The 26758-nt window shown below is 37.2% G+C and overlaps 2 protein-coding genes across 3 annotated transcripts in view; both read right to left on the bottom strand.

Annotated features, from left to right (window-relative positions):
* On the bottom strand, positions 1–2947 carry LOC128221705 (spore coat protein SP87-like). Its single transcript, XM_052930342.1, has 4 exons — positions 2818–2947; positions 2300–2623; positions 998–1855; positions 1–320 (listed from the first exon to the last, which is right to left on the bottom strand). Exons 1-4 carry the CDS (start codon positions 2945–2947, stop codon positions 1–3), a joined length of 1632 nt encoding a protein of 543 aa, XP_052786302.1.
* Positions 2948–10742: 7795 nt separating this feature from the next.
* Positions 10743–26758, bottom strand: part of LOC128217959 (ankycorbin-like) — a 33110-nt gene continuing 17094 nt past the window's right edge. For both annotated transcript variants that reach the window (XM_052925471.1, XM_052925552.1), the window contains exons 2-10: positions 20322–20692; positions 19797–19999; positions 19326–19454; positions 18102–19006; positions 17350–17559; positions 16548–17072; positions 15359–15549; positions 12864–12974; positions 10743–10908 (exon numbers count right to left, since the gene is read on the bottom strand). In XM_052925471.1, the coding sequence (XP_052781431.1) occupies positions 10770–10908; positions 12864–12974; positions 15359–15549; positions 16548–17072; positions 17350–17559; positions 18102–19006; positions 19326–19454; positions 19797–19999; positions 20322–20581 (2673 nt within the window). In that variant the 5' untranslated portion in view covers positions 20582–20692 and the 3' untranslated portion in view covers positions 10743–10769. The remainder of the gene's footprint in view (positions 10909–12863; positions 12975–15358; positions 15550–16547; positions 17073–17349; positions 17560–18101; positions 19007–19325; positions 19455–19796; positions 20000–20321; positions 20693–26758) is intronic.

Genomic DNA, 26758 nt, shown 5'->3' with positions numbered 1-26758 from the left:
TCAAGAGATCTCAGCAAATCGTAAAAGATCATTAGGGCAGAATAAACAAATACTAATGCTACCTTCCGGAATCCAATTTCCGTCGAACAAACACTGGCACGTCTGACAGCACGAGTCGGGCTCATAGTACATCCGTTCCTTAGGGCAGTTCAGTGGCGGGCAACGTATCTCGCTGCATGACTCATCGCAGACGGGACACCCGCATTCATCGTTCTTCTGTTTATTCACACCACAGCTGGCTTCCTCGCATGGCACCTTTTCACATTTTGTTTCTCCGTTTTCGAAGCACTCACACGTGTAGCAGGGGACGTCAAAAGGACCTGCAGTGTTTTAAGGGCGGTATTACGTAACATGAAAGACCTGAGCGGGTGAGGCATGGTTATCTTACCCGTGTGAATACCAATGTAAACTTACAAACAAGGGGACGGATCCGTGGTCTAGTGGTAATACATTTGACTGCCAATCCGGGGGTCGAATTTTAACCCTAACCACACAAACAATTGGCCTAACCTGAACTAAATTTTCACAAATTATCCATAGACCGATGAAGTTAATACTCTTGCAACATTTATTAATAGCTTTCCATTAAATCTTTCAGAAAGATAATGCATAATGATTTTGTTTTTGAATTGCTTGAAACGCGAAGGTGTTAAAAATGCAAAAGCTAAGAAATTCTAATCAGCAGGGATTATAATCACCCATAAAAACCAAGGCATTTCTTTTTCATTTTTTAAACAGATGTTCATTTTCCATACCATTCTTTCAATGTTTTATTTTTGAAAAAAAAATGTTTTTCATTAAAATTATATTATCATGCTCTTAACCCCCTTTTTTTCTACGAAATACTTAATATTTTAAACAATAGCATCATGGAATGTAAGCAATAACTTACATGGAAACTCCAGTAATTACTTGATTACAGTTGTTTTCAGTGTATGCCTGTTCTGAAGCAGAATTTAACGTGAATTCGTTACGTTCAGAAAAAAGGCCCGCTCACCTATTCCATAATGTTGTCCATCTTTGTCGCAGCCAGGTTCACCACTACTACTGCTGCTGCTTCCGCTTCCGCCGGGAATGCTACCGCTGTGACTGCTACTGCTGTTCCCATCATCGCTACTTCCGCTATTCCCTCCATTGCTACTTCCGCTGCTGTCGCTACTTCCGTTGTTCCCGCCATTGCTACTTCCACTTTTTCCGATGCTGTCGCTACTTCCGCTGTTCCCATCATCGCTACTGCTGCTGTCCCTATCATCGCTACTTCCGCTGTTCCCACTATTGCTACTTTCGCTGTTTCCGATGCTGTCGCTACTTCCGCTGTTCCTACCATCGCTACTGCCGCTGTTCCCATCATCGCTGCTTCCGCTGTTCCCACCATTGCTATTACCACTGTTTCCGATGCTGTCGCTGCTTCCGCTGCTCCCACCATTGTTACTTCCGCTGCTGTCGCTACTTCCGCTATTCCCACCGTTGCTACTTCCGCTGTTTCCGTTACTGTCGCTACTTCCGCTGTTCCCAACACTGCTACTTCCACTGCTTCCACTGGTGTCGCTACTTCCGCTGCTCCCACTATTGCTACTTCCGCTGCTGTCGCTACTTCCGCTATCGCTACTACTACTGTCTGGGTCATACAAGCATACGGGACAACACGCATCTGCTGGGATTATTTGTTTATGGCACGAAAGCCGCGGACATCGGCCGCAGTTGAAGTCACATCTATTACAGCAGCCGCCTGGCACCTGCATTTGACGCTTGTACCCGCACGGCAGAGGGGTGCAAAGCTTCTTTTCACACTTAACATTGCCATTTCTGTAGCACGTACACATACTACATCTGTCCTCAGGGTCTTCAAAGGTTCCTAAAACAGATGGCAGAATTTTAAAATACAAATGATTCATGTGTGCCTTTCAGTAGCATATGGCCTAAATATACATTTGGTTAGGGGTTACCCTACCTAGGAATGTATTTTTGGTGCTTTTCATTTGTAGTTCAAAGCCTTGAATGCTTTAAACAGAAGATGACTTTAACACCATTCCCCAATGATGAAACTAACATGCTTTTATAAAACCTCTTAAGAAAATAAACAAAAAAGCCTATCTAACCTACCTATTTTTGAAAAGGATGTAACCCCATCCAAACCATTTTTAAGCCTAGTTAAAGCGGATGCGTTTCGTTAGTATGTTTTGATACAAAATACATTTGTTGACATGTTTTTTTAAAATAAAAAAGGTATTTTTAGAAAATGTTCAAATCATCATTAAGCATCAGCACAAACTGTTCATTAACCCTTATTAATACCAACCGCATCGGTAGTACTTCGAGCCTTTCCTACATCTGACGTCATCATATGGCGTTTTGGGGTCTTCTTCACTTGAATCATCTTCTGGTCTGCATTCGGGGCAACAAGAATTCGGCCTGAAATATCTCTGCTCCAACGGACAGTTGCAGACTGGGCAATCAATTAACGCACACTCGGGCAAACACCGCTTGCAACATTTGTCAGGGGTTGGTTCCTGCATCTCGTACCCGCAGTGTGGTTCCCCGCATGGCTTCTTAACACACTTCAATGTGTTCTCCGGATAGCACTGACATTCGCTACATCGGTCACGGGGATCCTCAAATGTTCCTGAAATGTAACACGTAATCTTAGTACGCGGTTTCCGTAATAGCAAGAAGGGGCGGGTCCAGGATTCGACTTTACTTGAACTGTTCAAATTGATTTAATAGCAATAACATTTAAACACATTTACCAGTTCACATACTACTTATAACAAAACATGATATCAAAATCGCACAAATGATCTTAAATATATCACTGACCGCATGAGTAGTAATGTCCCTCGACCGTACACCCATTATGCGGTGGAGGAGTCGGGGGTGGAGGCATGATGTACGTGCCGCTGCTTCCGGTAAGCGCCACGAACGGAAGAGTCCAGGCAAGAAAATGCATTTTGACTTTGTTGGTTGTAACTCAGTCTGATGTTTCACATTCAAGTGATGCCTTTAGTACTTTTAGTGTGAACATGTGTGGCTACTCATTATGACGTGCAATGCTATCATTTACAACAGCACTACGTATTTTTGCTAAAACAGTGAAGTGATATATGATATGTCTTTGTCTTCGCTTGTTACATAATTAAGTTTATCATTATTTCAACCGCAGTCTTAGAAATGCAATTTGTAAGATATTTGGTCGATTGTTCGGAATGATGTTAATATTTTCAACAATGTGAAGGGTGTCATTTTTAACTTTCAAATATTAACCACTCTGAGAGTTAAAGTAAAATGGGAAGCGAGTGTCACAAGATATACTTGCAGAATCAAATATGCATACACTGACAAACAAAGCTAAAGCCTAGAAATTGATATTCAAATTACTAAGAAATATCAATTCGATAATTCGACCTAACGTTAACAAGATGGCCCCCATTGACGTGCTTTTGGAAATTTCTGTGAGTACCTATTTCGAGTTATTTTGATATTCAAGTGTACAATATTAACGTTATTGGAATACGAAGTCTAGCTATATATTTGTGTGTCTTAATAAGCCATTGACTAGTTAAAAGGGTAGAGCAGAGTATTGAAACACCACGATGATTAACTCAAATGCAGAATGTAATGTATCGAATGTTTGCAGTTGAAAACAAGTTAATACAATGAGTATCAAACATCTTGTAATGATGAACACCAGAATGTTGAATTGTATGTGTTATATTCCTCAAGAATATGTATAACTCTGAGCTTCTATTTAAAATTAGTTATTAAATAGTAAGGTCATGAACTTGCATTTTTATGTTATAACAAACCTACGTTTTTTTAATATTTCAAGACAACGAGACCTTTCTCATGTTCCAAAACAGTTAGTCGATACGTCAGTTAGTTTCATAGAATAGTGTAGAACGCGCTTCTATTACCATTTCCCTTCCAATTAAGGGACACACTTGTGCCCAAAAATGGATTTTTATTTTATTGTCAATTAAACTAAACATGTTGTTTTATTTGAAAGAGTATTTTCGGGTGAAATATTTTACATTTTGTTTGGTGATAAAAGTTGATATCCTCCGCTGACAGAAATATTACGCAACCTGATGCCATTTTAATATTGCTTGAATTTGCTCATTTTTAAAAACAGCTTAGTTTTCGTTTTTTAAAGCTTCATGTGAACTCACAATATTCTTTGCATAAAAATCAATCATTCTTGGTTTGCTAAACAATGTCTTACAAAGTGATCGAATCATTGGTACAGGCGGAAAAGCGGTCTCTTTCTAATTTTAAGGAAAACACCAAGCTTAAACTAAAATTTAAGATATTTTCGAGCGAGTGCAGACTGCAATGGGGTTTCTACAGTGTGGATTCAATGCTCAGTAAAGCCATGCACAGAGAAATATCTAAAACACTGTAGGCTGTGTTTATAGCAGATAATCCACTTATGCCATTTTATGGAAACAACTGATTAAATCCAGTTTTATGACCACGTGCAAAATAACAAGTGTGTTAAGAAATGAACGAGTACTTTCAAGGTAATCTCATATGTAGAGGTACGGAAATTTAGCATATATCAGCGACATATGCATCTTATTTTATTGTAATTCCTAAGATTATACGGATAACACAGTAAAGAACAGTTAATTAAACAAAAACCATGTAGTTGCGATAATTACACAACAGTCGGCTCATTTTAGCGACTTTAGCTCGTCACTAAGCATATTTTATGCGTAACATATTGCCTACTCTGTGAAGGAGTGTATAACGTCGGCAATAATTTAAGAACACATTGTACTTTTATTATAAATGATCTACTTTTCAATTGAACGGAACAGAAAATAAAACTTGGTTAAGGTCCGCCTTCCTTTTATCGTTGTGATATAGGAGTTATCGTATAGACGAACACAAAGGAAACACTATTTAACATGGAGCACTGAATAACTATGACCATATGTAGTCTTAAATCTCGTCAAGCGGATATATACTCAGTCGTCAAGACAAAATGTACGACTTTATACGATTTTCGTCTATCTTGACGAGTAATAACATCATATGACTTATAAAGTTGCTTTGTTGATACATACGTGTTGTTGAAAAAGCATGTTAAACACGTTTTAATGATTTCATAGCGGTCGTATTGAAGTCGACAAAGTAGGTTTATCTAGTAAAAACCAAAATAGTCGACTATTCAAAGCTGAAGGTTACACATGCGTGTTTAAAAGTTATTGATGGTAAATCGTTTAACTACTATTATGATACTTATGTTTAAATCATTTGTAGCTTATAATAATAACAAATTATATCTATTAGAACGATGCACTTCTGTGGAACAATATACAACAAACGAATTATCGGCATTGTACCATTTCCGGCGTCAAATTATGGTTATTGTTATATCGAGCGAGAGAAAAAAATCTGGCCCAAAGGCAAAGCTTGAAATAAAGGTCATGGCCGAAAAATTTCAGTGTTTTACGAATATTTCAACCGCTGATATTCAAACACTAATATCGATTTGTAACATTCATATGCATCAAAGGTACGTCCTGCGTGAGGCATGATCTAATGGTCATTATTTTAAACATCGGTGAGTGAAAATGTTCCTAACTGGCCATACAACAGTCATAGGCCTTTCTCAATATGTATGCATGCTTAACATTCCATTCTCAGAACGAGGCTCAGATGGGTCAGATGTAAACATTGGTCACTGATATCAACGGCTACTTGAGATGAAGTTGTGATGCCGAGTAATTGTGTGCGATATTACAAGATTTCTAATTATCATTGTTGTGTTTACAACTGTAATACAATTGGAAGAATCAGTTATCATAAATTTCCAAAACAATAAGAAGAATAAAAGAAACAATGGATGGTGAAAATAAGAAGAGATATAGGCTAAGAATTCCAGGTAAGCTCTTTCATTAATAACATAGCAAATACTTTGACTGTTAGAGGTTAATGCAATTGAGGATATTGTATGTCTAACAGTCTTTGACAATATGTTTAGCTGGCTATTCCAGCTGTTTAATATGATAAAGAAATTCTTAACAAATATGTGCTATTTCTTTAAATTAGAAAATGATAATGTTGTACATTCACTATACATACATATCCAACTTTGGTCCTTTTCCCCCGCAGATTTCAAAAACAACAGACATCTGCCATTTTAAGACAGAGTATTTTATAGGATGGACACCTTCAAAGACACAAAGGCTAAGGAAGAAACAGTTCCCAATGTTTCTGACTGGAGTGAGGAAACGACACCATAGTATTGCTGAACAGAAAGCCCATTGCCACAGCATAACCCAAAACTAAACGGTATACTTTTTTATTAGTGAAAACAAACGACAGTCTGTCAAATGTTTTGCAATTGTTTGCCAAGCAACTATTTTCTTCCTTTATCAAACTGTGGATTACAATCATGCACTTCAACTATAACATTCAATACGTACTAGTATTCAAGAACTGGGTATTTATAACTGCATCATTGGTTAACAAATTTCGCTATTATTTCAGATTAAAATTGGATGATGATGATGATGATGATGATGATGATGATGATGATGATGCAACACATTGACATCAGATGTTCAGCCTGATGGAAGCAGGGAGGACAGTCTCATAGCGACCTCTTTACAAAATTATTGATTTAAACATATTTTATTCAACATGTTTATACATATAATCATCGAAGTTCACATTAAATACAATTTAAATATTACATAACGATTAACACAGAGATATTTATGACAAACTAATTAAGTTATATACAGGATTCTATTCAAATTTAATATTTCTAACATTTTATCAATGTGTAGAACCATCCGCTTCTATTCACTGTTCAATCATGGTCGTCGGGCGATGTATAGATAGCTAAATAAAGTTATTGAAAAAGAAAATGTCAACTTTGTTTTTCGCATTTTCCCACAAATCTTAATTAAAGTTATTCTTTCATTGTGATTGTCGTTTTCACATTAGACGAAAAGGTCATGTCCGCAGCAAATGTTCAGGGCTATGAAGCTGTTTCACACTGTACATTTGCACATGAGTCATGTTCATTTTCCTTTAATTATATCTGAAATTAAAATAATGATATACTGAGCCTACTGCAGTATTGCTAAAGTAAACATCCATTTTATATCATTACACTTGTAATATATATCGAACAATTTCAGCGCTCATTTTTTTTTAATATTTCTACATGCACACTTAAACTACCTGACAATAATATGTATATTTAGACTTTCTTCTTGCTTTGTAGCATCTTCGAGTTACCTTCCATACTGACTCAAGAGGCTAAACTGAAAGGAAGATATAACACAAATAGTTTTTTAATGGTCTGAAAATGTAATTTATTTACACAAACATACAGCAGATGCAGGGCTCTAATGTTGGATTAAGAATTAATATCCTTGATATTCAATTTGCAAGACACTCAACGTAAATAGATAATCAGGTAGATGGTTAATGGTCACTAATTACCATGGTATTTATTTTGAGATTATAGCTTTATATCAATACAACTCAATACACATCTAGTTTCTCTGAATATGATAAGAATTTCTGGTGAATGAAGTTCCATTATGTATACATGTTAAGGATTAAAAATGTATTTACCTTTAAGACTATGGACAAATCCCTCGATGTAGAATTTGTAGCTAGAATGTATTGATTCATTCCCAGAAGATAATTAATTTTCCTCTCTATATCTTTCAAGTAAAGAAATGGTTATGTCCGGAATAATACATGAATACTATGGGGAGCCATTCTACTTATCAGCAATGTTTACATCTGACACATCCGAGCCTCGTTCTGGGCACCTCATGTTTTATTCATGAGGTTACTATTAAGAAAGGCCTATAGACACCTTATTCCAGGCTCGTTAATGGATATCGCAATGCGTCCTATGATAAGTTTGTGAACATTCGTGGTCCCTGCTACTTGTTCATCTCTTTCCTCCAGTTTAACTGTCATATCAACATTTTTAACGTTACTCCCGTTGATACGTTTATATAAAATTCGCATTAAAAGAATAGATGTGTCTGTTGTGTGACCCCGTCAGCAGGATTTCTACATACATGTATACTCTTGGAAAGGGTTTTAGCTAAAACGTTATGGTAAAGGTGTTGCACATTTTGGGTAGCACCCGTTTGCTATCATGGAGTCCAGCTTCATTCGGAACTCCTCGGCCATTTTTGGAAAAACAACCTCGGATGTATATGGACGGTTTACATACTTAAAAAGTGGTACGTTTAAGTCCGCTGCAAATAGATCGCGTAGTAATCTTATTTAGTAGTTAAAATTTATGACTTAACTCATGGGAATCGTAATTATGTTTGCAATAATACACTTCACTGGCAATCAATTTAAACCGAGAGCAATGAATACAACTCTTAAACACTACATTTAATTATTGCTTTTATTCAAAAAAATACGGACTACTTCAACAGATGTACCGTCATACATCCGAGGTTGTTTTTCAAAAAATGGCCGAGGAGCTTCGAATGGTCCAGCATGCGTACCCTCCTACCGTCATAGAATTTAATGCTGCAATTAATATAATAATACTATTTATTTTGTTCTGGTAAAACTTAAACTATTATAATGATTATAAAAGCATATAAACTTTATTAATTTTACATTTTTGGCAGTTCAAACCGAAGATATAAACTTCAATTAAGACGAAATCCAAACATTTTCAGTGAAAATCAAATTGTTCAAATTCACAGCCTGGCACAGCGTGCCAATTTTTACATTAGTACCTTGTATCTTTTCTGCAGCACCAATCCTTTTTAAAACCTGGCTAAAACTTTACTTGATATGCAGACAAAGTAAAGGTGCCCTAAAATGTTCATGTATAATGGATGATTATTTTTTGAAAATGGCAGTGGATAAAAAAGGTATTGCACGAACATTAACATCAAAACATTGTATATGTGAATGTCCCCGAGTACCAATAATTATAATATTGAAAAACAGTGCAAAACTTAAGTATGATGAGACTTTTTTTTAAAAATAAAAAATACATGTACTTAAAATTATCTTTGATAACGAAAACAATTGTTCGTTCGAGTAAATATTTTGTGACACAAGTTTCATGGTTTGTATCTTTTTCCAGTTAAAGACATTTTGGAAGTTTGGAAGTTGTCGCCTAATCACGGGAATGAAATACTATCAAAATTGTTATGTCTGTTTTCGACTTTTTCTGAAAATGCAAATATGATATGAATATTTAAAATGCAAATTGTCAATTTAATCTTACATTATGTGGTTTCGATAGAATGTCGCTTTTATTTTCTATGAAGATTTGAAAACAAAAGTTTAGTATTAGTCGCTGATATTCAAAATAATAAGGAATATTAAATGCTACTCATGTCACATGTCATATTTTCTTTGTTTACTTGTCTGAATGGCAATGAGATTATAATTCGTGGGTGAAATAAATGTTCTGTTCTGTTCTGTTCAGAATATCTCATTTCAAATATACAGTTGATGAAAAAGTTCTAAATTATTTCATTTTAAATTATACATGAATTGCCTTCATACATGCGATTTGTTTTACAACATTTTTATTGTTTAAGTTTCCTTGACCCAAAATCCTACCTGGTAGCCCTGCGTTCACTTACCGCTAACGGTCGCTCGCTTTATTTTTTTATTTGTCACTGCAAGCGGGGAACTAAATCAAAACTGCAAGCGGGAAATCAAATCAAAACTGCAAGCGGGAAACCAAATCAAAACTGCAAGCGGGAAACCAAATCAAAACTGCAAGCGGGAAATCAAATCAAAACTACAAGCGAGGAACCAAATCAAAACTGCAAGCGGGGAACCAAATCAAAACTGCAAGCGGCGGGGAACCAAATCAAAACTGCAAGCGGTGAACCAAATCTAAACTGCAAGCGGTGAACCAAATCAAAACTGCAAGCGGGGAACCAAATCTAAACTGCAAGCGGGAAACCAAATCGCAAACGGTTACGAGTTTGACACCAAACGGACTGATTCGGGTTGCTAAGAATAACAATCACTCGTCACCGTTTGCGATTTGGATCTCCGGTTGCAGTTTTTTTATTATAACTTGAACGGTTTTAGACTTATATGATGTCAGCAATCAGCACCCCCTCCGCCCGGATTCGCTTGTGGATCTCAATCCCAACTATATCCACATAGCAATTTGTGGACTCTGTTACATTTAGTCAACACTATGCCACTTTCAGTCTTTGTTTAAGGCAATAATTTCATGTTCGTTCTGGGCGTGATTTTTCCTCCTCAATACATGTAGATTATTTTAATAAAGACAATGTGGGCGTATTTGGGCGTTGGTTATCACATCACAATAAGGTCATTATACGTTACAGTATTTACAGGTGACCCGATATTGGATATACGGAGCAAAGGAAACCATATCGTGTAAGAGCGAACCCGATTATGGTTTCCTGCGCCCCGTATATCCCATATCGGGTTACTTACTTACCCTGTAACGTTTATATCATGTCGACCACCTGTTTACATTAATCAACATAAGGAAACTGTCTTTATTCTATCATCGGTAAATAGACGCCATTTTATACGTTATTATTTATTGACCCAATATGGAAAAAATATGGGGTCACCGCGTGACCAGTTCTGGACCAATCGCGTTGCGTCATTCATGTCGGAGGCGTGATATACGCTCATATCTCAGAATTTACAGGGACTCAAGACACTCATGAATGTCTGGCCGGTACCCTAGTAAATTGGGGAAAAACATAGATCAAACAATGAATACATCATGTTTCCCTGAAAACTGGGTGAATTTATTGCAATTGTTTATTTACAACCCTGGCAATGGTCAACAACTGTTTGCAGTTTGTGTTACACAGGAAGTCAGCCTCCGTCTCTCGTCGGCATCTTTGCAACGCTTGCTCAAGAGATACAACTCCGCCGTTGTCCGGACTGAAAATAAAATATAAAAAATCATTAAAACAAGAACACGACGAGCGAACAAAAAACGGTCGTCTTTTTTAAGCCGAAAAAGTGGGTTTACTATACACGTATGAAATCCAGTGCCTTGCCGAATATCTGTGTAGTGTCTGTAAAGCCATGTGTAAGTTCAATAAGAAAATCCTAAACATTAACATATTGGTTAACGATATTGTTGTTAAGTTTTAAACGTGAATAGTTGATGATACACTGAAAATGCACCATTTTCGACTACAAATTGTTAAAATTTTCTTGAGGGAGTAACCCCCATGCAAAATAGTTTATGCAGTAAAATTTCGGTTCTGAGGAAGGTGCGTATGTCAAAAGGCTGCGTCCCTGATTTACGCCCCCTCTAACGTCCATTGCCGGATCCGCCCCTGTTTATTACACTCAGGTTATACATACGCGACACCATGAGGACAAATAAAATTGGTCAACTGTGTGATTGGTGAACCGTGTCAATAAGAGCTTAATAATACTAAAACGAAGAAGAATGACTTTGTATCGAGTGGCGGAAATAAAATGGTTGTGTATTGTTTAAAGTCGTATAACATATGTATCTTATCATGGAAAAGAGGCTCATATTTTAAATATATTGACATAATAAAAGGGATATACAATGGATTGCCAGATCATTATCGTTTTATTAAATATATATTTTTAATTTCCATTTGCATTCAATACACATTATTTTCAAACGTCAATACATTGTGTCACATCACAGCGATATATTGTCTAAAGATACCGAACGTCTTGTGCGGTCCTTATGTTTTACTGTATGACGAGTTAATTAACATAACTTACTGACGAACGCCATTTAATCAATAGATTGTAATCCGTCATACAGAAAGACAGTTTATATTGTTGTATCCAAGCCGCAACATGATTATGCGTATTTGTCGCAATGCATCATAGTTGTAAGTACAGTACGTTATAACTAAGTAGTTCATGGGTGACCATATCATTTCAATGAATCAGTTAGATAAACAATGGCAAAGTTGTAAAGCCCGACGTCAAAAGGCATAACTAGACCACAAATGAAATCAGAGTATTGTGATTCTGTGAGTCATATATTCCTATTGATATTGTTCACATTTCTACCAAGTTTCATGAGAATATGTGAATGTTTTGAACGTTTTGGAGGTTATGCTCAAAGTTAAAGTATTTTACGCGAACAACAACGATGGCATTGGCAATACTATACAAAAGCAAAGCAAATTACTTTACGTCTGAATTCACATTTACTTAACATTTAATAAAAAAAAACGTTCACCTTTTATCAAGAAATGAGTTCACGAAATGCAAGAACAACTTCAAGCATGTTTTATATCAGAGAAACTTTTCTTAGGGCATAATGCACCAGTCAATTGTAACCACGCCCCCCCCCCCCCCAAGGTCCGGGGGGATACCGGGGATAGCCGGGAAAAAGTGTCGTGTTTTTACTTTCCAGGTGCCCCCGCAGGGCCGGGTGACCGCGGTGGTTTTGTCATAGCGCCAAATTTAGCGGAGATTGGGATATAGAGTCTCAGGTGTGCGGGGGCATTTGGCCGGGGTTTAACCATCAGTTCGTCCCCGCAGGGCCGGGTGACCGCGGTGGTTTTGTCATAGCGCCATATTAAGCGGAGATTGGGCCTTATATAGAGTCTCTGGGGTGCGGGGGCATTTGACCGGGGTTTAACCATCAGTTCGTCTCCGCAGGGCGGGGATTTTACCCGGGGTTGGCTGGACCGAAAGTGAAAGTCACGGCTATTCCCCGGACCTGGGGGGCCGTGGTATCAATTGACTGATGCATAACACTCGGAAAACTTCGTTACACAGTGTCCTTTGTTCGAATTTGCCGATCATCTCAGCAAATATATGGTATAACTAGCATTAACTACTAAACTGCCTTATGGTTCCGTATTCAAAAATAACGAGACGAAATTTACCTAGCATTTGAGTAAGACAGCAGGGCAAGCATTCTGCTATGCATGAAACTGCGACACCGGAAATCGGTTTGGAGGTCAGTCGCCAGGTACCCGGACAACACGTATCCAAGACTGTAATCACAGAAACAATCACCGATTTTAAACGTAAACGTCTGCTTGTGTATTATGTTTTATTTGACAACGATTGTGAAACAAAACTATAATGGAATCTCCAGGGACAAGGCAATTAGCCAAGCATTTGTTGTCGAAGACCCCACCACAACCAAGAGATACACAACGTCACACAAGATTTGTTTTTGTTGGTAATAAACTGGTTTATATTGGTTTCACGATATGTGTATTTGTTATGACAGTTTCAGATAATTGTAAACAAATTTTATCGTTTGATTTACGAAAACCGGATCGGTTCGTTCCATCAGGAAACTCTATCACTTAGAACAAACTGGCGGACAGTGATTCAACACATTGTCAAAATACAATTTAGTTATAAGACAAGCAAACGACTATCTGTGGTATCATTGTTTTGAAGAAATTCAGAAATAATGGTAACATGCAGAATCTCCATCATGTTGTTGAAACTGTACACAAAAAACATGCATTTGCTACTTCAAGCAAAACTTTCGGAACAAGTTTACAAACCGCCGAATCTCTTGAAACTGAAACTGAAATTAGTTTGGTGTCAACAAAAACGACCATAGATCGACTACACATGTATCGATATACAGTCGAGCCCCGTTGGCTCGAACTCGCTTGGCTCGAATTCCTCGTTGGCTCGTACTTGATTAAGAGGACCGATTTCTTGATATTTAAGGTTAACAATCCCGCTTGGCTCGAATTTTCCGACGCTCGAAGTATTTTTGCCGGTCCCTGGGAGTTCGAGCCAACGGGGTTCGACTGTATCTGTATAATAAATAATGGGGTAACCGGCATGAAATGGTCATCAAAAAAGTATTTTACTAGGGGTTAACACATTCTGGTAGTTTCTGTCCCAAATTGTCATCCATACAAAGAAATGCAAAATAGTGTTTGTCATACAAAATAAATCGTTAAGTTGCAAACATTTAACATAAATTAGTCTAAAATTAACGAGTTAATTCCTCAAAAGCGGTAAATATTTGGGACTTGAATTATATAAAAAATATAATGCAAAAATGGAGGGATAATGTATTACCAGCTAGAGGAAAAGTGTTTGTAAAATAATTGAAAAAAAACCTTAATATAAAACAATTACTGGCCAAATCCTGTGAAAGGTATTCTATTCAGCGTCTTTGTTGCTTCGCCTTTGTTAATTCGTTTACTTATGTATAAAAGCACAGTAGTTTGATGGCAATGAACTGCTGCTTTGGTGCCATATAACTTGTAAACAATTAAGTGACATTTAAACTAAATTATTTATTTTTTATCAGATATTTAGACCTTCCGAGATTTTTTGTTTCTTTTCTTTCATCTTTTTCTACTTTTTTTCTTTTCTTCTGTTTTTACTCTTATGTTGTTGTTTTTCTTTTCTTCTATTCTTTTTCTTTTCTTCTATTTTGTTTTTACCTTTTCCTTGTAATTTCGCCATGTATCACGTGTTCATGTTATCATGTTTTGTCAAGAAACTGTTATAAAAAATATATATGAAGATAAACAAGTATGTCTGTCCGCCTGTCCTTATTAGGCGGTTAAGGTACTAAAAACGAAACTGAAGCGGAGTAACACGAGGAAACTCCACTTGCCTTGTTTTGTGACCACTTAAATGGTGTGATTTGATGTTCATAAAACTATTACCATATAATATGAACATTCCTTGTGGTTTGTTTGAAAAGCATAATTATTGCGGTGGGTTCGTTAAATAAACTTCCGTGTAAAGGTTTATTTGACAGATTGTACAAAAAATAACAGAAGTCGGACAGCCTCAGTCATACGTGTGACACGATCGATTGTTGACTTCCGGCAATTAGTGGTTAGCGGTCGTAAATAGGTTGTTGACAGTGTGTTAAATTGTTTCGGTATGCGGCTGCTTATTGAAACATGTTGAGGCTCAGTTCACGTGCAACGAATGATCGCAAATTGCAGGTAACAAAAAATCTGCGACCAAAGCCGACCACTTCCGAAAACTGAATGGTTTCTCTTTAATTTTAAGCGCTGTTTTTCAGAAGTGGCAAACAGGCCGGATGTCTAGAAATGGTTGTTTTAATGCCCAGTCATATATATGACAAGTTCGATTGCCGACTATAACCAACCAGAAAGGCTGCCAACAATGACGAACACTGCCGACTAACGATCGAAATCGGATGAATTTTAGGGACGTGTCAGTAACCCGTCATCAAATTTAATTAAACACCGGTCGTGCATTTTGGGGGGCTTTAATCGAAAGTGAGAATTGTTAGTAACAGCCTTCTTTGTTTGCAAAACGTCGGTTATCGTCCGTGGAACATGTGTGGCCGAGCCGTAATTAAACCATAAATGATAAAGATGTCTAGCTTAACCTCATATCAAAACCATTCACCTACCGCTGCATGCATTCCACACACGTCAAGTGCTCCATATCGGACAACATGTCATTGACAACTCTGACAATGCCCCTGTGCACGTGGTTATCAAACGAACGTGACCCGGAAGTTGGCCGAACTTGAGGTAGGATGCGTTGGAACAGCCGTGCGAGGTCCGCAAGATCGCCGGATGATTGATAGCTTCTACAGGACTGTATGTTAATAAAACGAATATAATATTGAACTAAACTGATTCAATGAAAGTAATGATAAAACTCAAAAAAGGGTTGTCATAAGTTGTATGAAAAGGTTAACTTTTGTAGAATGAATATGTAAAGGTAGTTTATCAAATATTTCTTGATAATGCAGTCTGTGCTCTATTTGATAAACACATTAGGAACGACCTCCTTGACTACACTGCTATGCATCTGAACATTAAACCGTGCTCTTTTCAGAGGGTTTAGTACGGTGACTTAGAGGTTACATACGTGTTATTTTTATCTCGTTTAAACGACTAAGTATCTCGTTTAAACGACTTACGTATCTCGTTAAAACGACATTCTGGCCAATCAGAATCGCGTAATAATATCACTCGAATTCGCGACTTCGAAAACATGGCTGAGGCAAGAGAGGATTTTATTACAAAATACATTAAAAAGGCCTTGCATTCTGATTGGACAATTATGTCGTATTAAAGAGATACATTCTACTTTGTCGTCTAATCATTAAGTCGTTTTAACGACGTATCCAGTCGTTTGAACGATATACATTGGTCGTGTTAACGAGATAAAAATAAAACATATTTCAACTTTCGGTCACCGAAGTTCAGCACTTAAATTAAAGAATTATTTCAAAGTTATTCACCAGTCATTTGTAACCACGCCCCCTCCCCTCCCCTGTTCATGTTCGGGGGCATACCGTGGATAGAGGTGAATATGGGTCATGTTATTACCTTCCAGGTAGTCCAACAGTGCCGAGAGAATGTTGTGGTTTTGTCCTCGCGCCGAAAATAGCGGGAAATGGGCCTTACCTAGGATGTCCCCGGGAATTTTCGGGGATTATACCAGTGTTTGTCCTCACAGGGCGGGGATTTTATATTGGATTGGCTGGACCGAAAGTGAAAGTCCCCGCGGACCTGGGGATGTGTTTGGTAACAATTGACTGGTGCATTATATTACCTTTAAAGTGATTTAGCTGTATTTCAACTTACACTTGATCCTCTGGTGAGGTGTTCCACGTTCACGTAATCATTGAGCTCCTTGCTTTCACTGACTGGCAGTCCCCTCTTTTTCGTAGGTTTATCACTTGAGTAAATGGCATTTTCAAATCCGCCAAGAACAATATTCAAATCACTATCAACAAAAACACTGCCTTCGTTTATACTGTTATGCTGTACACCATATTGCTCTAGAATATTAATGGCGGAGAAAAGTTTATACAGCGCATGCGCTATATATTGAAAAAGTAGTACTAAGTTTGAATCGACGCACGAATATATGTAAGAAGTCAAAGGCGTCACGTGATTTGTTACAATAAAAGTAGACCGGTTCATAACATCTTCTGTTTCTACAACTTTTGAGAAAGGAGATGGAATAAACTTAAGGAAGCGTTCTACAGGACCATCAAACGAATGTAGAATTCTTTCGATATGTTTATGGTAACCGACAGTGTCTAGAATTTCTGTTTCATTCAGACGCGTAATATTCCTTTCGTCCCGTTGGCGATGAACAGTTGTCTGCAAAATAACAAATAGATATAATTTATTGTAGCATTTGTTACACACAAAAAATAGTTCGACAAACAATAACAGAAGATTTGAAATACATAACAAATAGCTTATTTGTAAATAGCAAACATGTTTGTTAAATGGGAGTAGATTAAGCATTTTTTTGAAGTAATCAATCAATTTCTATTCATATTATGTTTCAGGTAATTAACATTATAATCAACCTAAAACGATACATAATGTGCACAGAACAAAATAAATGCCAAAAGGCCCAGGCGTGTCTTACCTTTAGCAAAAGACGTTTTCCGGACTTTAAATGTTTAATTTGGAAAGATAGGCGAAGCGGGAGATGGTCCCCTTGCACAACGGGACGGCACTCAACCGGATGTGGCCCCAGAACCACAAAATCGACCCCTGCCTGCCACTTTCGGTAAGGTGCGTCAATATCACTGTCCGCCCCTTCCGGTGAAGCCAGAATATGATTTCGTACGGTCTCCTACAACAAAATTTATCTTCTTTAAGGCGAAAACAAAATCAGGAAGGTTATTCGAGTGAGAATTATTTTAAGTCATTCTGTAATCACAGTACTGTAAGTTCTGTGAGGGCGCTAAAGTTGTATGTTTTCGCGGTCTCTTTTTTCGCGATTGTTTGGTTTCGATTTATTTTACGAGGTTTTGAATTCGCGACATCTCTGTCTTATCATCGGACAGCCATTGTATATTACGTATCGTCAAATATGAACACAAATTGAAAAACAATACCCAGATTGTGAAAGGAGCCTCAATAACAATGTGCACGATTTTCAATTGAAGTCGCTGCTCACATTTGTTGTCTGAAGAAGCCAACTCTACATTTGTTTTAAACAAAGGTACTTTTAAGACATTTAACCGTGATTTTTAAGTTTCTTAGTCGTATCGGTTTAAAGGTGATCGGTTGTTATTTGAAATGCAGGGCAATCCGATATATTTGGATCAAGAAATTAAAAAAATATTCTAATGTTATACTGAGTAAACAGCTGAACTACATGTATTAAGTTACCTTCAAAGAATCATTCAATTCCTGAATGCCTTCCTCAGACATGACCTTTCCCAGGTGTTCCGTGAGTGCTCTTAAACCGCCCTGGGTTCTTTGAACAGTCATTTCCGGTTCATTCTGTGCATGCGCGTTTCTACTTTCGTCGTCATTTCCTCGAAATTCCTGTGATTTCACTTCTAGCATATTACGTAATACCTCACACTCCCTTTCCTTCTCAGATAATATTTTCTCCGTCTCATTGAGTCTAGAAAGTAAAGCCGAACATTTGAACTTCAAAGTTTCATTTTCACTAGACAGCTTTTCGATATGTTTGTAAGAGTCTACGAGTTGTTTATTTAATTTAGACATAAATTCCCGCGAAGAATGTTTGTCTGAAGACTCTTGTGGAACACATGCTTCTAATTCTCGCATTGACCCAATCGAGGTACGGAGCGGTCGGTTCGAAAGACTTTGGTGACGCATGTTCAAATATGTCATGTCACGTGCGTGCGCTGATTGGTCGTATGGCCCACTAGCCTCGATTCCGACATTTGATTGCGTCATCAGTGACGTAGACCAAGAAGAATCGCTGCTGTATGCGGAAGACTCGGATAGTTCTGTAGGCACCGATGAATCTGATTCATTCGCACAATTATACGCTGACAGTTGACTGTGATTAATATAATCCGATGACGAGAAGCTTTTGTTGACGTCATTAAGATGGCGGCTGGTATTATCATACTGGGCTATACATCCGACAGATTGAGTCCGACCGTCGATCGGCGAAGGCAGTAAGGCGTTTTCCACGGGCTCGCGGACCGAACGTTGCCGGTCGACGGTGTTATGGCCATTAAAGCTGATGCTGCGTCCTAGCGTAATCGGTGGGCGGGGAGGCGGCACAGACGTCTGCCGTAAAACGACTGGAGGACCTTGAAAAGATCAATTAACGCACACGTGTATAATTGTGTGCAGCTGATGTTTGTTTAATGACCTAAACAGGGATTTGAAAACCGGTCGTTGAATCCAGATGAAAAATTAATAATGTCACGATGCAATTAAATGATTACGCAAGGCACACTTAATAGGTTATGAATCAAATTTAAATCACAACAACACAACTTAACATCGTTACCTCCCTTGGTTTTGTTTCAACAAGGTGTAACATTTTTTACGAAATTATCAATTTGAGTTGTCTTTCTTGAATTGTTAGCAAATTTTCACAGAGAAAAGAACTGTCACTGAACGTACCCGAGATTGTTCTTGGAGAGATTGGTTCCGCGTTCTCATAGTCGGGGTATGCCTGTCCGTCCGGAAAGCTGACGAAGATATCCGGGGGACGCCGAGCGCGTGAAGGACTTCCGCTTCCAGTCTTGCATTCTGAAAAAATGTTTGTAAGTTTAAACTCAATATTTATTTTTCATTTTTAATGAATCAAGTTTTACAGGTATCTTAGATTAGGTGACTTAGATGTCACATGATTTGTTTGACGACAGGGGTTAAAGCTGCACTCTCACAGATTGACCGTTCTGACAACTTTTTAATATTTTGTCTTGGAATAAGCCATTTTTTAATGTCTGGAAACCAGTAATATATGACTACTGACAAACAATCAGATCTCAGTTTTATCATATTTACTTTTGAAATCTGAAGTTTTGTGCCGATAAACTATTTTTAAAACGTTCAATCTGTGGGAGTGCAGCTTAAAGTTTGCCACCTTACCTGTAGAACGCATCATATTAAGTGCAATCTGGCTGTGACCTCCCTCAATTGCCTCTTGGTGAGGCGTTTTTCCCTTCTCGTTCCGAATTGTGATGTCAGCACCCGCTTTAATGAGACGTAATATGACGTCACTGTGTCCGCGATATGCGGCGATGTGTAACGCTGTGTCGCCGCGGTTATTCTTTGCGTTAACGTTGGCACCACTGTTAACGAAACAAGGTACATGTATAAGAGAACATATGATTTTACACTTAAAATAATGAATAAGAAACTTAAACTTGACGCGGATTTTTTTTTTCGATGGCATTTTTGTTTTATTACATAAAATATGTGCTCCTGCCAGTTATATGCTCATGGTTTAATGTCTTCGTTTATCACTTTTATTTAAAATGATATGGTTATGAAATACTATATTAACCAATAAAGGGAACTTCTCGATGTTTCAAACAAGTCACATATCCAAAATTATTCTTATGTATGAAATATTTTAAATATTTCCAAAATGAAAGAGAGAATTGTACGTACCTATCCAACAAAACGTCTACACAATTCGTGTGACCACGGTCCGCTGCTGCGTGTAGTGGTGTCGATCCCCACGTCACTTTAGAGTTGACGTCACTTCCGGCCTGGATCAAAATTTCACTCACGTGACTATGCCCATGACATGCGCTCCAGTAAAGGGGCGTGGCGTTGTCCTTGTCAGTCACAGAAGGGGCGTGTCCGGATTGCAAAAAGTTAAAAACCTGATCGAAGTTGCCATTTTTGGCCGCGGACATTAAATCCATGGTGTAACTTCGGTTCCAATCGCCGTGTAGTACGAAAGATCATTAAAAAGCATTTTGCCAAATGCGAAGAGCCACTAGGCCTCTATATTTTCATTGGTCGGCTTATTTCACCTGTAATTAAAGGAAGAATAAGGTTACAAGTTACATCCTGTTTGTTTTGATGATAAAATGACACACCTTAAGTACATTAAATTTTGATGTTAATATTTTAAGGATGCACTCTTAAAAGTGCCTTTGATACCAATCTTGTTTTCTAACTTACTTTGTTTATGAGTGCAACCATAATCAGCACGCGGAAAACACAGAGATAGTTAATCGGTCCAAATATGTGTTTTTCTTTGTTTTATCAATTCTATGAAAGAAATGTATAATTTAAATCATAAAACAAAATACTATTACGGTAGATCGATATAATGCAGGTATGGATATGCAAAATCAATATTATTTAAAATAATTAATTTAAGATTCATTGTATTGAATTGAATTGAAATGAGCATCATTCATACATCTTTTGCATATTTGTGAAATGATACCTGATATATCTAAACATCCATCATATTGATAACATGCTTAATGGTAAAAAAATATTGTAATCGGTTGGGAATAATGCACAAAAGGACAACAACAACTTCGAAGTCTGAATAAATAAAAAATATAAACTAAAATTAAAGGTACTTGCTCATGTGTTTTGGCCAAAGTTTTGTTTTCCCGGTAATGCATCTTAAAACACTTTTTATCGTTATATACTTTATGATATCGAAATTGCAGAAGAAAATACAGTTATAGAATAAAAATCATTTTTGATTTATTGGGGTGCGAACTCGGTCAAGTCAAGAATCCGGTAAAGTCAAGATTAATCGGATTACCGACGCCCAAAAGACAAGGCCGAGTACACTTTTACAAAAGTGGAGATATCTTGACCTCTTTACAATACACTGATAACATCCCGTGGTGATGTCAATCAACCAATCACGCAACAACAAAGCTGTAATTAAGTGATTATTAGCGTTGTTTACGCTAAAGAAAATTGTGGTCTTCAAAGACGATATTTGAGATAATATCAACATTTGCTGAAGGGTTCCAGGTGTTGGTATTTCAATTTAAAGCTGCACTCTCACAGATATACCATTTTTTTTGTCTTGAAAAAGGCAGATTTTTGCATTAATATCTGCAAGACAATGATATAAGATTGCTGACAAAAAATCAGATCGTAGATTTTCATATTTCCGTTCGGAAATAAATGTTTTATGGCTTAAACCGTTAGTAACAGTTTAAGAAAATTACATAAAACTTTTTTTTAACTTAAATATAAAAGTCTGAGATCTAAATTTTTGTCAGCAGTCTTACATGACTGGTTTCCATGGATTTTCGCAAAAAATGGCTCGTTCTAAGACGAAAAATAAAAAAATGTCAAAACGTTCAATCTGTGAGAGTGCAGCTTTAAACACTCCTTATGATTTGCCACTCTTTATTTCTTCATTTAAAAAGTGGATTTCACAAAACCATGAGCGAGTACCATTAATAATAACAAAAATGACAAAACGAGATTCGCGACACGTGATTCCAGTGGGTGTGGCTACCTCAAAGAGCATAGCCAATTATAATAACGAATACGGAACTACCGGAAGTAATATTGTTGCGGATCCGTGGTTTATTGGTTACACACTTGACTGTCAAAACAGGGGTCGCAGGTTCGATTCCCGCCGCAGCACTAAACACATACTTATAGTCTTCCGGGAGGGACGTTAAATGAGGGTCCCTTATGACAGTGCTTTTGCTCTTACCAGGGATACATTCTGTCTGTGCAGTATGCTTTAAAAAATGAAATGACTTACAATCTTATCGGAGCACTCGCCGAGGGGGCTTTGCCCGAATGCGAGTATAAATAAGCTTACACAACACCACCGGAAGTATACTGTTTGTGCACTATACTCCAAAAAACAAAAGACTAACAATCTTATTAAAGCACTCGCCGAAGGGGCGGGCCCGAGGGCGAGTATAAATAAGCTTACACAACACTACCGGAAGTATACTGTCTGTGCACTATGCTCCAAAAAAACCAAGCACTCGCGGAAGGGGCAAGGCCCGAGTGCGAGTATAAATAAGCTTACACAACACCGGAAGTTATAGTCTATCACGCTCTAGTGTTCCGTATGGCATTAAGGCGTGGAGTAATGATTTTTTTTTAAATAAAATATAGGGCCGATTGTTCCGAACAATGTGATTTACGATAGTGTTGTTCACTTTTAAACCTAAACTAGTTGATGATATGTTCACATACTTCAATATAAACTAGTTCAGCTGAAATAAGTGTCTAAAATATTGTTAGAAAATACAGCAGATTGCAAGTGTATCCATAAACTTTCAGAGCAGTAAAGATCCGGAAGTTAACAACGATTATGTTAACAACGATTACGTTAACAACGATTACGTTAACAACGTTGTTAACTTTAACATAGTTCTTAACAATCGGCTCAAAAAGTTATCATTTTTTATTAGCGGAAACTTCACAATAAGGAAACGCCAACTAAGACGAAAAGTCATCGAACTTGTTTATTAAGTAAATATGAATAGACAATTAGCTTCTAAGAACAGGAAGATTATGTTTAAAGTAAGTTCAATTAAAAACCATATTATAAAACAATGCAATGTAACTTCCCTGTGTAGAAAATCGAGCAGTTTCAGGAAAAAATGATTATTCGTTTTGCAAATAAAATTTATCTAAATTGATGACAACACACGTAGCGAACAGACGGATTTTCATCTGACTGGACGCTTTGTAATATTAAACTTCCTTAAACAGGGTCGTACTTGTCTGAATAAAACCCAATGATAATAATCAATCACATGGATGAAATGACATTGGCAAATAGTGTTTTGAATCCGTTTATACACTTGTGCACGTAGGAACGAACAGTTTGGGTTTCAGTGGCGTAGCCTGGGCCTACACCTTTTTTGAAAAATGCCAAAATGATTTAAACCCAAACTGCAATAAAAACTAATAGCTGCTCAAACACTTTGAACAACTCAAACGTTTGTTTTATTACATGTATTACCAAAAAGGTTTGGTGTTTATCGCTTGATGTTATTGTTATCATGGAATATATAATTAAGTGTGTTATGGTGCCTTTTTTCTTCTGGAATGCTCCAAAATCGCACCATTTTGCTTCTTATTTAGAAAGAAATCTTGTGTGTGTTTGGGGGGGGGGGTCTTATCCCCAAACTCACATATAACCATCGGGCATACAAGTTTTTTTAGGTCTAGCTACGCTCCTGGGTTACGATATAGTTATTGCACCTGCAACCTAAGGTAATGAAATAAAAACAAATCTTGTCAAAAAATAGCACAAAATTCTTATTGATGTATGACATCGCTTACGACACATGTATCTTTAGAAGATTGGCGTATTTTATTCCTTTTGTCCTATATTGAAATTAAAAAGTAAACTTAGACAATTTGCTGTTTGGGGGGGGGGGGGGGGGTCCGCTAGTGCTATGTGACGAATGTGTATTGGATCTTCACTCTCACTCTTACGATTTTTTGTCTAAATGTGGATGTAATAAAAAAATAAAGATTCTATTTAAAGTACCGCATACACCCCGTTTACATTTAAAAACAAAAACAAAAACTTGCACAATAAATGTATAATGTTTGTTAACTATCGGCGCCGAAGATTAAATAATTCGAGAGCACGTGAGTAATAATATTTTGGGCACAAAGGGTTGATGTAGTTAATACCTATACTAGAGCTATAAAACAACTTTGGGTTGATGTCATTGTTCAGAAAAAAGGCCCTATTTTATGAAGAATTGTCCCACATGACTTTCCTCATGATAACCCTATAGTGTTTTATTCTATATCGTTTTATGGGTATTTAGGTACAGGGAAAGAGTATGTAAAAAGTATACCGAAACCAATATTACTCATGTGCTATCTTAAAGGGACTCATCCCCATTTTATACGCAGTAAAAACGGTTTCTTTTTTAAACACTTTTAAAACCATATTCCTGTAACACCTCAAAAACACGTTCAAAATGAAACACGTCACATTTTCTCTTTTTAAACACACGCTGTTGGCGTGAGACCACAGTTATTTTTACTATATGTTTCATATAGACACTAACCTGGCTTTTGACTGTATACACACCCCAATTGAAAAACAAGGACATGGCATCTCTAGAACAATTCAAGACACAAAATATAATCACATGAAAACACCATGTTGACCATTGACCCGGCTGTCAAAATTGAGTAGAAATACATAACCCTACCGGCAAGGAGTCAATCGGCTACAAACAACTAATTTTCAGACTTCCAGAAGCTATGGTTTTTCCAACATTTACACTGAAAACTATCAATTTCTGCAATAGAGTGTCAAATTCAGTCAAGTTCTCTGCAAAAAGAACATTTTTTGCTTCTGTTTCATTCAATTTTAATAAAATATTGACACTTGAAAACAAGCACTCTTTTTTCTGTATTAACATCCGGATCAACGGGGGGCAGATAACTGTGGGTCAACGGGGGGGGGGGGCAGATAACTATGGTCTTGAGCCTGTTTTCGGGGGAAACACTAGTGTACCGATTTCAAACGTCCATGTGTTTCAAATTGAAACATGCGACGCGTTGCAAAGCAAAACACCTCTTCCGTTATACTTCAGAAAAACACGTTTAGGATCAGACATCGATTGTTTTTATTTCCTAGTGAAATGTAAAAAAAAAAAAGCTTGTAGCAATGATAAAACACCTACAAAAGTTCAAATAAGCGCTAATTTAAAAAAGAAATAATACTGGAAATGCTCAATTTTGCCAAAACGCGATAGTAACGCATTTGAAAATTGAATCATTTTAGGCTTGGATTTACTTATTTATGTCCGAATGAGTATGTGGCAGTTGCTGTTCGGTCTTTGTTCGTGAAAGTAAAGTAAAATAACTCAATTTCAACACATTTAAAAATATGCCAACATAAAACATGTGAACGGGTCCCTTTAATATTGAAAGATTGCCAGATAAGCCATCTCATATCCGATTTCATTTGTAATAAAGAACACTAACAGTCAAATAACAATTACGTGATTGCTTATAATAATGTGCGCCTTCTTGCGCCGCTGCCTCCGGTGACCTGCAAGTAATACTAATAAAACCTTCACTCTTCTTCCTAGTTGAATTATACATTAAAATCCATAATATTCTATTTCACCATGTACTCGCTTACTCTACCATATATATATTTAAGGAAATAAAGAGGATATATACTTTGGGGTCGACGGTTTTCATAGTCAGACTATATAAAGTTTTACAGCAAATATTGATAAAAATACTATAAGTTAATAATAGAAAAATACTGATATTTAGAATCACTTAGAATAATAACTAGTAATTCAATATACTAATCGTTGTGCAAAAAATATACTTCAGGGGCCGTAATCTGTAGCCAAATGGTATTAACCTTATGCACCAGTCAATTGTTACCACGGCCCCCAGGTCCGGGGAATCGCGGGGACTTTGACTTTCGGTTCAGCTAATCCTAGGTAAAATCCCAGGCCTACAGGGACAAACTGCTGGTAAAATCACCGCCAAATGCCCCCGCACCCCGGGGACATCATACGTATAAAGGCCAATTCCTCGCTCTTTTCGGCGCGAAAACAAAACCACGGCTTCCACTCTGCACTGTGGGGCCACCTGGATTGTAAAACCACTGCCTATTTCCCACGCTATCCCCAATATACCCCCGGACCTGGTGAGGCTGTGGTTAGTTGACTGGTGTATTGCGGGTAAGAGTAGAATGTGAGTGTTTAGATTCGACTATAGAATTCATTGGCCAATACACTGAATGGAATCACTAAGGCAGGTCTAAGGATAAGAAAAATACTATATTAAGTACAGGGGTGGTGTTCAATATGCGACTTCAGTCAATCTTATGGCCATACATCTTTCACTTCATTCACTGTATAGGTCAGTTATTTACAAAACGGAATCCGATTTGCTAAACCAATCTTAGATCCAAATAAGAATACCATCCCTGGACAAGCACAACAGTATTGCATGGGTTTTTAATATTAAACTTATATTAACGTATCATTTTTGTCAACGTATTATTCGATCATTTATTACTGATAAGCACAACCAATCTTTTAAAAGCTTAAGTATATTATTTTTTATCTTTCAAGCTGCACTCT

The sequence above is a fragment of the Mya arenaria genome, chromosome 1 (assembly GCF_026914265.1).
Source record: "Mya arenaria isolate MELC-2E11 chromosome 1, ASM2691426v1".
NCBI lineage: Eukaryota > Metazoa > Mollusca > Bivalvia > Myida > Myidae > Mya > Mya arenaria.
The sequence above is the reverse complement of the archived record's forward strand: the minus strand, read 5'-3'. Positions and strand labels throughout refer to the sequence as shown.